Consider the following 13,123-nt stretch of genomic DNA (forward strand, 5'->3'; position numbering starts at 1 on the left):
AAGTATATACCCCAAGCAAGTCAAAGATGGAAGGGCCTGTGGTGAAATAATTTAGGACCTTAGGAGTTCAAAGATGGTAGGGAATTAAAAGGTCACACCTTTATTCCAAATGTTACATCTTACAAATGGAGAAAACGGAAGATACATTATGTAACTCAGCATGGTGGGCTAAGCCAAGAGGTGAGACGAAACCTTCTGACTTCCAATCCCATGTTCTTTCCACTGAATTCTGTGGGTTCTCCAGGTTCACCTAGGTGGCTCAGTAATGGAGTTGGGAAATAAATCCAGTTCTTTTGACTTTTAATCTTTCACTTTTAATACTGTAACATATAGCCTAATTATCAACCGATCAACAAGCTAGACTGCTCAGCAGATAGAGTGCTAGGCCTGGAGTCAAGAAACCTTGAGCTCAAATATGGGCTAAGACATGTACTAGCTATGTGACCTTGGGCAAGTCATTTAACCACTATTTGCCTAGGCAGTTAGGTGGCTTAGTAGATAGAGTTCTGGGTCTGCAATAAGAAACACTGGAGTTTGAATCAGACCTCAGACATTTACTAGCTGTGTCACCCTGGGCAAGTTACTTAACGCTGTTTGCCTTAATCCACTGGAGAAGGAAATGGCAAATAGCTTCAGAATCTTTGCCAAGAAAACCCCATGGACATTATTGTCCATGGGGTCACAAAGAGTCAGATGTGATGAATGACTGAACAATAAAATGTGTGAGGCACTGGTAGGAACTAAGAATGAATAAAGGAATAATCTACCTAAAAAGCTTCCATTCTAACTGGGATTTAGCTAAATTATGAATTTTACAGCATAAAGTGAATAAAGAGAAACATATACAAAGTAGGTAAATACAAGATAGTTGTTTTTAGAGGGAAGGCACTAGTTGTTGGAAGGTTCATGAAAGGCTTAATGCAGAAGAGAGAACCTCAGCCAAGTCTTAAAGAAAGCCCAAAAGAGTGCATTCTGGGTGTGGGGGATGGACAATGTGATAGCAGTCAGATGAAAGATGCTGTGTCATAGGCGAGGAGCACAAAGACAGGCAGTTTGGCTGGGTCACAAAGTACAGGACATAGAGTAATGTCCAAGGAAGCTGGAGGGAGAGGTAGGGACCAGGTTGTACTGGGCTTTAAAACCTAAATGCAGGAGTTTACATTTTATCCTAGAGGCAATAGGAAGCCACTGGGGCTGAAATGAGTGAGGCAGTCAAGTCACATGGTTAAATCTGCAATTAAGGTAAATTACTCTGGCAGCGCTGTAGAAGATGGGCTGGAGTGGGGTGACAGACTTGAGGGAGGGAAACCACAATAATTGGTTCTAGCCATTTGGAGAAAACTCCATGAAAAACTGCAATAAGAAGATTCTATGCATATTTCCTGGGGAGGGGGAGGGGGTGTTTTTCTTTAAATTCGGAGATGGGAGGGCAGGAGAGAAAATAAAGCTTAGTAAATGAAAAATCAGTGAGTGAATAAGCATTTAAGTTCTTGCTTCATACCAGCCGCTGTGTTAATCCTTGGGGATACAAAATAAATTTAAATTTAAAAAAGAGGGTTTTAATGCTAGATGTTCTATTATGTGTCCAATGCCTGGTCTACACACAGACTGCTCAGTTAGGTGGAATGAATAAATAGCGAAGTGAATCTGTCACTTTCTTCAGTAAAGACCATATGGATTTTTTTTGTTTGTTTTTTTTGAGGGGGGAAGACAAGGCAATCGGGGTTAAGTGATTTGCCCAAGGTCACACAACTAGCAAGTGTTAAGTGTCTGAGGTCGGATCTGAATTCAGGTCCTCTTGACTCCAGGGCTGGTGCTTTATTCATTGTGTCACCTAGCTGCCCCAAGCATACAGATTTTCAATGAATATATGAGCTTTTTGTCCAAAGTCACATGGGTAACAAGTAACAGCTGCAATATTCCTGCAGAGTTTCCTTTGACAAATCAAGTCAAGAAGCATTTATTAAGGGCTTGCTGTGTACCAGACTCTGCTAAGCACTGGGGATACAGATACAGCAGAAATAGGTAATCCCTGCCTTCAAGGTGAAATCACAATGAAGGGTAGTCTCCAATCTCCCACAGTTTAGTTATCAAAGGCACTGATTCCTTACTCCCTCCTCAGTGTTGCCTTTGTAATGCCTCCTCATCTAGAAATGGGGATAATAATCACTGCACAGGGTTGCCAAGAAGTCCAACTGAGAGCACAGATGTCCTTATCCTCCTCTTCATCATAGTGACCCCTGAAGGACTTTCTGATTTGCACCAGGACCTCCTAGGCTGATCTAGGAGACAAGAACTATCTGTGCTTGAACTTCAGTCTAAGGCATTGACTCAAACATTCTGTGAAACTTCAAGAAAAAGATCATCATCAAGTGCTTTACTATGTGCAAAACGAAAACAGCCACCACCAAACACTTCCCTTGGGTTCTCTCCTTTGTTCCTGACCCTGAGAGGTAGCGGGGGTTATTGTCACCATTTTTATAGAGGAGGAGCAGAGATGTTAAATAACTTATTCCAAGTCACATATTCAGTGACTGGGCTGAGCCAGCTTTGGAACCAAGGTCTTTTGATTCCCAATTCAATATTCTTTCTAGTAGCCACAGATAATTGTAAAGATGACTGCAGGCAAAGTTAAAGACTGACAAACTCAGGACACTTTCATGGATAGGAGGGATGGCCTGACAACCAAAAAACCTAGTTTTTAGTTCTTGTCGTGATTTTAACTAGCTGTATGAACTTGGATAATTTGCTTCAACTCTGTTTCCCAATCTGTAAAATAACATGGCTGGTCTGGGTGATCTCTATGGCACCTTGTCACACTAACAGCTTATGTTCTCAGGTCCCACTCTACTTCTGACATTCTATTTTCATCACAAACATTCTATGTTCTAAGAGCCTTTTCACGTTTGGCAGTCTGTGAATGAATGAGAAAGGATTTATTCAGTGCTTGCTATGTGTACAAAGCAAGTCAACAAACATCTATTAAGAACCTACTATATTATGTACCAGGCATTATGCTAAGCTTTGTTGTTCTTCAGTTGTTTAAGTCGTGTTGGACTCTTTGTGACCCCATTTGGGGTTTTCTTGGCAAAGATACTGGAATGGTTTGCTATTTCCTTATCCAGTTCATTTTACAGATGAGGAAACTGAGGCAAATGGGGTTAAGTGACTTGTTCAAGGTCACACAGTTAGCAAGTGTCTGAGGCCGTATTTGAACTCATGTCTTCCTGACTCCTGGATCAGCACTGTAACTGTGTTGCCTTTGCACTGGGATACAAAAACAACAAAAATGTTTATCTCAGCCTAAAAGGAAATTACAATTTAATGGGGAGACAATTTATAAACAACTATGTGCTAAGCACTAGAGATACAGATAGAAAAGTATAGACAGCCCTCGTCTTGAAGAGCTCCCATTCTAACAGAGACAACACGCAAGGAAGCGTCTATAAAACACTGAGAGTAAGAATCAAACATTTAAGCTAATGCACTTAAAGGACTACATTTCTGTTCGCAGTCCAGCATAAGGACATCTTAAGAAAGAGAAAGAATTTTCCTGGCTTCACTTCTTCCTAAAGCAAGATGTTTTCACAGCAAAAGCCAACGTAAGGAAGTGTCAATTTCCAGCTCTCCTTTTGGATCTCCGTGCAATAAACCCACGATGTTGGTAATGCAATGGGCTGAGTTCAGCGAAAATGTTGAATGCAATTATTTTTCTCTTTTGTCACCATTAGATGTCACCAAAGTTAATAAAAATTCCCCACAGAAGGCATCATAAAATAAAGGGATAAATCATCTGGCCATAAAAGAAATATAAGTATCAAAACCAAGGCACTGTGGGAAAAGAGACAAAGGAAACGATTTCAAATGATATAGATCTTGTATAACACAGCTTTTTAAGGAACCCATTAGTCCTCATTATTTCCTTTCTCCTCTTCCCCACAATGAACTATGAACACAAAAAGAACATGCTTTCTTTAGTGGAACTGATATTATAAGAAGGAAATTACAAAACAAGCTATCACCTTAAAAAAAAAAAGGACAAAAATAATTTAGCCCAATCAGATGTCTGACAAACTTATTGGTCACATGTCTGGTTTGCATAACTGAGTAGTTCCTCATTCTACTTTGACCCATTAAGGATGCAGGCTCCCCAATATTTTGTCTTAGACATTCTTTCCCCCGCTCATGTGGACAACCATAACTACTGAAGACCCAAGAAAAAGTTGATACCACCAAAGTCATCGTCACTGTCAAATGGCTCAACATCAAAACCAGACATGGTTTTATTAGTTAAAATTACATTAAAGAAGATGTATTAGCATCTGCTTTATACCCTAAGAACTCTGGACCTTTCCAATTGACTTGCAGTAGGAATCTCCTATATTGTTTCCCCCTTTTAGAATGTGAGTTTTGAGAGCAGGGAACTAACTCTCTTACAGTTCTGCTTATATCCCCAGTACTCAGCATAACAGGGGTGGCTAGATGGCACAGTGGATATAGGTCAGGGCTTGAAGTCAGGAAGACTCAACTTCCTGAGCTCAAATCTGATCTCAGAAACTTGCTAGCTGTGTGACCCTGGGAAAGTCACTTAACCCTATTTACTTCAATTTCCTCATCTGGTAAAATGATCTGGATAAGGAAATAGCAAACCATTCCAGTATCTTTGCCAAGAATACTCCGAATGGGGTCACAAATAGACAGACTGAACAACAACTTAGCATAGTCCTTTGCACTTGTTAAGTGCTTAATAAATTCTTTTTCATTCATTCATTGGTGATTTCATCACCATTGGTTCAATTATTACTTTCATACAAATGACTACCAAATCTATGCATCTAACTGAATCTCTCCCATGAGCTCCAGTTTAGCATCCTGAACAGCATCCTGGGCATCTCATTCTTTGGCCAAAACCTCAAACTCAACATACCAAAGCTGAAGTCTTCATCTTTTCCCTTAAATACCTCTACCTCCTCCCAACTTTCTTATCTCTGTTTATAGAACCATTATTCTTCTTAGTTTCCCAGACTCAGAATCTTTTTTTCTGAGGAAGAGGGTTAAGGAAGGTGAGGGAAGAAACCAGTGTTAATTGACTTGTCCAGGGTCACACAGATAATAAGTGTCTGAAGTTAGATTTGAACTCAGGACTTCCTGAGTACCAGTACTCTATCCATTGTGCCACCTAGTTCCCCCCAGACTCAGAATCTTGGAACAATCTTTGGCTCTTCTCTGGAGTCGGAGGAACTATGTTCAAATTCTGTCTCCAATAAACACTATCTAACTTGTGCAACCTTAGGCAAACACTTCACCCCACTTAAGCATGAAATACAATAACTATTGCTATAATAAATATAATAATATATATCATATATGTAAATATATATTATATAATAAATGAAATAACTCTTTCAGCTCTAAATCTATGATTCTGGGATCCCTCAACCATAAAATTCACATGTATTTAGTTTTCAAGCTTTTTCCAGTTCTGCCTCCATAATGTCACTTGTATCTAATGTTCATACTCGTTGCCAACAACCTGTATCAGATACACTTCATCTCTTCCCCAGACTGCAGCAATAGCCCCCTACCCTGTCTCACTATCTTAGTCTCTCTTCTCTATAATAAGAGTCAAAATAACACTTGGCATTTATGTAGCATTTCAAGGTTTGTGAAGCGATTAACATTGTGATCCTCATAAGAATACTATGATAAGGTTCTTCTTCTTCTGATTATTATTGTTATTATCATTATTTCTATTTTACAGATGATGAAACTGAGGCTGAAAGTTTGAATGACTTACCCAGAGTATTAAGATTCTGAAGGCATATTTGAATTCAGATATTCTAGACTTCAAGTCCATAATTCTATCCACTGTGCTGTCAAAATCATCCTTTAAACACCTACTGGTTATCTTGTTAACGTAGAAGTCTAAGTCAGTATCTTGTTTTTTTTTAAAGATTCAAAAGGCTTCCCATTGACTTTGTCATAAAAAAGAAACTTTGGTATGGTGTTGAGGGCAGTTCAGTTCCAACTTATTCTCCAAGACTTATTTACATTACACCCTCCCATGCCAACAGTGCTATTAACTGTGCCTTGATTTTATCTTGACTGTCTTTGTTTTCCTGCATTAGCACAGGCTTTCTCCATAACCAGAATGCACATATCTGTCAAGCAAAATTCTTCAATTTCTTCAAGGTTCAACTCAAGCACACCATCTTCCATGATCACTTCTAAAATTTACTTGAGCCCTCTTCTTGGATTGCCCTTTTGGTCTCTTTGACCCTGTTGCATATCATATTTATCTTTGTACATATGTTCCAGTTTTCTAATAGACTCTATGCTCCTTGAGGGCAGGAAGTGTGTGAGTTTTTATTTTTGCGTACTCAGTGCACCATAGTTTATCTGTTAAAGTGCAATGAATTGATCTTGAGTTGCGAATGTACTTAGGTCATTTGATTGTTATTCAGCATAAGTTGGAAAGTTATGTTGGGTTTCTTCCTTTTTAGGCATTGTTTAAGCTAGAGTTGGAAAGAACCCTCGACCAAGAGGTAGGAGACCCACAGTCTAATCTTGGCTCTGCTACTAACTTGTTTTATAACCTTGAGGAAGTCGAGGTCTCTGGGCCTGTTTCCTCCCATACAAAATGAAAGAATTTGGCTAAGATGACCTTGAAGTGCCTTCCAGAGTGATGTTTATGGCTCTAGTAAGCACCAATCATCCTTAACAGAAGGCATCTACCAGTCTTACCACCAATTCCCCAAATGAAAGGAGTAGCACCTTGGAGAACTTACTTGATGCTGTCCGCTTGACCGTGGCTGATGAGTCCATTTTCTTTTGTGGACTGCTGACATTTCTCCCTTTCCCTGGGATCCCATTAGATGCCACAGGAGGTTTCTTGCTCTTGAACTATTAGAAACAAATTAGATAAAAGTTAAAACCTCTCCTTTTTTTTTTTTTAAACCACAGTATCTTTTCTTTCTCTCTTTCATCTGTCCTAAGACTGATGACAAAGCCTAGGTGGCTGAAAGCCACTTTGGCTCCTTAATTCCTTATGGGGCTCATCCTCCCTGATGATTCAAGGAATGCCATAGTTCAAATTAGATGAGAATGCCTATGACCTTTACCTTTTAAAAACTATGAATTAATTAGAAGTTAGGCAGCATAAAAAAAATACCAAGGGCTTGGAGGGTAGTGACCTGATCCAATTCAAAGTTCTGCCATTAATTACCTGGGTGACCCTGGGCAAGTCAATCAACCTATAAAATAGGGATGATAATACAAATTCCATTGGGATCACAAGGTTGTTGGGGGGGAAATGGGTTGTGTAAATCAGAAAACAGTAACATGGGAGGGAGCATGGTAAAGTGTACTGAGAGCCAGCCTCAGAGATAGGCCTCAGATATTCCTTGTCTTATTATTTACTAGCTATTTTTACACCCAGAGGTAAGTCCATTGACCTCTAAGACGCCTCATTTTTCATACTTGTGAAGTGAGGATAATAACATCTTAACATCTACATCACAGGGTTCTTACATAGAAAGCATTCTGCAAATTTTTAAAATGCGATAATATATGTAAAATGCTTTATAAACCATAAGCATTTAAGGCCTAGAAATAAGGGTAAAGCAAAGGATAATACATCTGCTTTAATATCACTCACTGATGAAGTTTTAGTGTGAATTTAAGCCTTAAAACTGCACTAAGGCTTATGGGAAACCCTGTTTAAATGCTTAGTTATTATTATTATTACTAAATAAATAGGAGCTATTATGGCAAGCAAGGAAATTTTGATGATCCATGAGAATACGTGTGTGAAATGTGTGTACACAGTAAAGGATAAAGTTTGAAAGATATGAGTAGTAGCATGATGGGCAGTATGTGTGAAATTAAATTTGTTTTGTTAAGCACCAAAGCCAAAGTTATTATAGTGTCTAAAAAGAAAGCAACTAAAACAAAATAAACAACAGAAAAAAGCAGCCTGAAAGTTTAATGGAAATGCCAGATTTGGAATCAGAAGAGAACCTTGGTTTGAATCTCAGCTTTGTGACTTACTTATTATCTACATGACCTCAAACAAGTGGCTTTATCTCTAAGGGCTTCAGTTTTCATTGTAAAGTAAGTAGAATAGACTAGATGATTCCCGTGATGTCTTCCAACAATGAATCTATGATCCTATTTTTTTTTGAGTGTACACACAGCAAACAAATTTGCAAACCATCCAGAAGTACATACAGCATGATCCACACTCACGAGGTCACTGTGGTTCTGAGGGAGGGGCACTGGACTTGGAACAAGAATCAGATGGGACTGGAACTCGAGTCCCAACTACCTCATGTGTCCATGAGGAAGCCCCTTTTTATCTCTGAGAGCATTTCCTCCTCCATAAAATAGGGACAATGGTGCTTGTACCACCGATATCACAGATTTGTCATGAGGAGAGCATCTTGTGAATTGAAAATCAGCCAAGACAATTCTCCAGTGCAGTTTTCTCCACCATAATCCTGCTTTTCTCACAAATGATCTTGGAAGGTGAGGTATTGCTATTATTCTGAATAAGTTACATTACATTTTATCTCAACCTAACCATGTTGGGCTGCTATAAAATGCCTGCCTCTCTGAACAGACTTCCAAGAAGCCTACTCGCTCAGGGAATAAATATACAGCTTTACAGATTTGGGAGGTAGGCAGGCATGAAACAGGTATATAAGCTGCCCACTCTTTCTGTACATTTCTGTAATCTTATCTATTACTAGTCATCACACCTAAATATTACTGAGATTGAGAGAAAAAGGCAAACCTGTCTTTCTGTTTAAAACCATATGCCTACCAACAAAGATGATTTCACAGGTTTGTGCTGGAAAACATAGAAATGCAGGATAAGAAAAGCATCAAGGGAAATAGCTGAGTGAAAAATGTTTCTGCAGAATTCAGAAAAGGCATTTGAACTGAAATATTAACTTTTGACACATATCTGGGGAAAATAAAAGTTACCTATTCCATATCAAAATTTCTTACAATTCAAAAAAAGAAGCACAAATAAAATTGGTCTTTAGAGAGCATTCTTCTCTCTTACAATATGAATATAAATTAGCACCTTTGGGCAGTCCCTTCCCTTGGGACAAGCATGGGACTTGAGGTCAGAAGTCTTAGTTTCAAGTCTTTGCTCAGCTGCTTCTTCAATGAGGGACTGTCACTCTGATTCCTTTCAACTGCTACTGCCCTCCCTGATAAACTATTCTATTCTTTCTGTGTGTATATGTATATTGTTGCGTTCCCAATTAGAATATAAGCCCCTTAAAAAGAGGGATTGTTTCATCCATTGGAGTTTTACCTCTATGCCTAGTAGTGCCTGGAACATGCAAGTCACTTATTAAATATTTGTTGACTGATTCGTTTATTTCCCATCTGTAAAATGGGTATACTTGAAATACTTAAGTCTTCTTGTGAGAAAAACACACAAAGGACTTGAGAAACGTGAACTATTACTTGGATATTTTAGGTTGAATGAACATGCAGCCAACTAGTGACTCTAGGCAGTATTAGGGCTTTCCTACTGAACATATGTCTAAGCCTGTGTTATGTTTAATTTTTTCCCCCTAAATACCCTGATAAAACTCTAATGTGTCAGCAGTCCAGCTGAAGCTATCAGGACTGAATGAAGGCGCCAAGGCCAGTGGAGAGAGAAGAGGCAATTGTGGTATAGTGGTGGGGAAAAAATACTGAACTTTGAATACAAAACTCTAGGCTCAAGGTTTCAATGTGACATTATTAGCTCTGTGATTTGGGGGTCATAAATCAATCTTTTTGGGCCTCAATTTCCTCATGTGTAAAATCAGGTTATGAATTTCTGCACTGACTGCTTACTTCTCATGGTTGCTGTAAGGATCAAAAAAGTAAAGGCATACAAGGTTGTGAATAGTTAATAAATAAAAGGTCCATATAACTGATTACCTATCATCAAATAATTAGTGAATGTGCCAAGGGCATAGGTCATCCTCTTTGTGGGGAATTCCTGGTGTGGCAACTCTTTCCATCGGTGCCAAGTGAACAGAGAAGTCCTAAGGATTTCCTTGAGGAACATAGAGGTTACTTCAGTCGCCCAAGGTCAAGGTTAACCAGCTAGTAATGGTCCAAGGTGGGGTTTACATTAAAGGACATAGATTTTTGAGCCGGGCTGGCCCCAAAGGTTATCTAACTCCAACCTCTCATCTTCCAGATGAGCAACCTAAGGCCCAGAACAGTCATATAATTTGACCAAAGTCCCATGGGTGGCCAGTAGCCAAGTCATAGTAACTTCAAAACCAGTGTCCTTTACCGATTCCAAACCCTGCTCTAACCTATACCCTACCATTACTTAATCAGCTTAATTAACAAGCAAATACTGACTGGAAGCATAAGTTGGTAGGTAAATAACATTCTAGTTGGGAAAAGATTATGCCTTTCTTCTTACTGGTACTATTTATTCTCATTTAGCAACAGAAATCACAAGACTGTCATAAAAGCATAAGAGAAACATGAAATAAAAGCCAAATCTCCTTTGCAGAAGTCTGTGCAGTACCTGAGAGTTCAGCCCGACAGATCCCCTCCCCACTGAAGAGGTATTAGTGACAGACTGAGCAGAAGACAGATTGGAGGAGACAGGATGTTTGTAATGGTTAGAAGACAGTTTGTCAGTAGATAATCTAGAAGTCTTTCTTTCGGCAGGTGGGTAGCGGGCAAAGATTTTTGGAGATGGCAAGTTATCATATAGCCCCGCATTATCATAAAGCACTTCTTCTCCCAGGTTTCTGCTACGGGAAGGCAAAAAGCCGTCTTCTTGTTCCCACTGTAACACACACATACACACATCTCAGCTGTTAGTCATACAATCGTGATAGAAAGCAAAGCAGAAGGAAACCATCAGCAAGTCAGAAAGTTATAACCCTCTCCTTCTCACCCCTGGGGTTAATCAGAGTGACATTCCCTCTCAAGAGTGTAGGTTTGGTTGCCATAGGGATTCTTCCCAGAGTTTTCCATCATACCACCCACCCCTGAAGGAAGGAAAGTGTTTTGTTTTGTTTTTTCTATAGCCAATGGTTGACAGTCTTTACTAAATAAGAGAATCTGTCCACCAAAACTTTAAGCTTTTACCTCTTTAGAGAAAGAGATTAAGAACTCACCTTTGTCCAATGCCTGCCTTTATGGTTTACAAAATACCTTCCTCACAATGACCCTCTTGGGGCTCACCCCAAGAATCTTTTTTCTCATTTGGTAGATATGGATAACCAGGTTCAGAGACTTTGAGTGATATATGTACAGTCACACAGCTGGGGCCCTCAACCTGGAATCATCAGACTGTTAGACTAAGGTCCCTTGCCACTGAAAGACAGGTGTTGCAGCCACCTCCTCCATGCGATTTCCTAGGGTCTAGTGAGCACATAATTGGGGAAATCTGCCTACAATGCTGGTCCCTATTGCATGTTGTTGTTTGGTTGTTTCAGTCATGTCTGACTCTCTGTGACCCCATTTAGGGTTTTCTTGGCAGAGATACTAGAGTGGGTTGCCATTTCATTCTCCAGCTCATTTTACAGATGAGGAAAATGGGGTAAAGTGAAGTGACTTGCCCAGGGTCACACAGCTAGTAAGTTTTGAGGCTGGATTTGAACCCAGAGAAGATGGGTCTTCCTGACTCCAGACCCAGCGCTCTCTTCCCCACACCACCCAGCAGCCCTCCTTAACTGCATACATTGCTACATTTGATAAAAAAAAAAAAAAGCTTTGTAAACAAGCTAGAGGTTTGGCAAATTGGAAGGAGCACTGAACATAAAGTTGGGACAAAAAGGTCTAAGCCCCAGCTCCACCATATACTAGCTATGCAACTACAGGCAAGTAAATTAACCTTTCTCAGTCTCAGGCTCCTAATCTGTGAAATGGGTCTAATAATGCTTGTTAGAGATATTTAACTGAGTGTGAAAATGGAGCTTTCCCCCCAAGCTGCTGATATTTAGAGTAAAAGAAACCTAAACCAAGCCTAGCCACCACACCCCAAAACTGCTTCTCTTCCCTAGTCATGGCCTCTCCCACTCATGGCAGTTTCTGTCTTCCTCAAGAGAATGGATACTATCACTGGGTTTCCCTTCCACAGGGTCTTATGTAAAGTCAAGTCCAAGTTTTCTCCTCAAGATCTCCCACCCATGTACCTTAACTTACAAAAAGAAATTTCTTTAAAAGAACTCTTAAGGGTGCAGACTTAACACTCTTCTTGTCCCGGGGGGTTCTACAATACATGTCCTGGCTCAAGCATTCCTACAGATGGTTCTGATACTTGGACCTTCTTTTTCCCAAGGAGATTGCAGGGAAGGCATTTTGTAAACCATACATGTGACATAACTGAGAGCTATTATTACCACTAATAGTATGTTCAAAAGGAGAGTTCCCAGTTGGCCATCTGACCCCAAACATGATGCTTTAATAACTAGCTGATACACGAATTCTGACTTATTTTGTTGGGGAGGGCTTTTTTTAAACCAGAGACTGAAATAGCTAGACATCACTTCACAAGCACAGAAAACCAGAAGACATTAACACCACATCTGGCTAGAGTCTAAATTAAAACCAAAGGTTCTCTCTATAACAGGCAGATTTTTTTAAAGTCTCTTGACAAATGGCTCTTACATTTAAAAGAAGCAATATTTAGTTTATATTGTGTGAATTTTATCCCATTTTTAGACAATTCATATACAGCTCCTCTCTGTCAGACCATAATTAGGTGCCTTTGTCATAAAAATAGCACAGTCTAAAAATTACATTGTAGGAGTGTTTTCATTCCTTTGCATTAACTTCAATGTGTCTATTTTTGTGACGTCAGCTATCCAGTTCTAATCTAAAAATAAAGTTATTCACAGATAGATCTAAGTCATGTGAGATTTTCATTAAAAGGGCCTGGCCTATGTTTACCCAAGATCCTTCTGGTATTCTATTCATCTACATTTACTCAAGGCCCTTTGCAAAGCATTGGGCATAGAAAAGCAAAGACAAAAACAATTCCTGCCCTCAAGGAGATTATATTTTATCAAAGGAAACAACATGTATATGAGAGAAAGAGGAAGTGGGAGAAATAAGTTTTATGGTAAAGATAGAGAAACTA

The 13,123-nt window shown here is 39.4% G+C and overlaps 1 protein-coding gene across 9 annotated transcripts in view; it reads right to left on the reverse strand.

Annotated features, from left to right (window-relative positions):
• AFAP1 (actin filament associated protein 1) overlaps positions 1-13,123 on the reverse strand; it is a 271,615-nt gene that overhangs the window by 20,802 nt on the left and 237,690 nt on the right. For 8 of the 9 annotated variants that reach the window (XM_069070333.1, XM_069070372.1, XM_069070351.1 and 5 more), the window contains one exon: positions 6,789-6,903. In XM_069070333.1, the coding sequence (XP_068926434.1) occupies positions 6,789-6,903 (115 nt within the window). Of the gene's footprint in view, positions 1-6,788; positions 6,904-10,555; positions 10,823-13,123 lie in introns of all 9 variants that reach the window. The other variant, XM_069070392.1, reaches the window with a different exon arrangement.

Source organism: Petaurus breviceps, unplaced genomic scaffold (genome assembly GCF_028583685.1).
Source record: "Petaurus breviceps papuanus isolate PSGF00001 unplaced genomic scaffold, PetGlider_PUasm1.0 140, whole genome shotgun sequence".
NCBI classification, from domain to species: domain Eukaryota; kingdom Metazoa; phylum Chordata; class Mammalia; order Diprotodontia; family Petauridae; genus Petaurus; species Petaurus breviceps.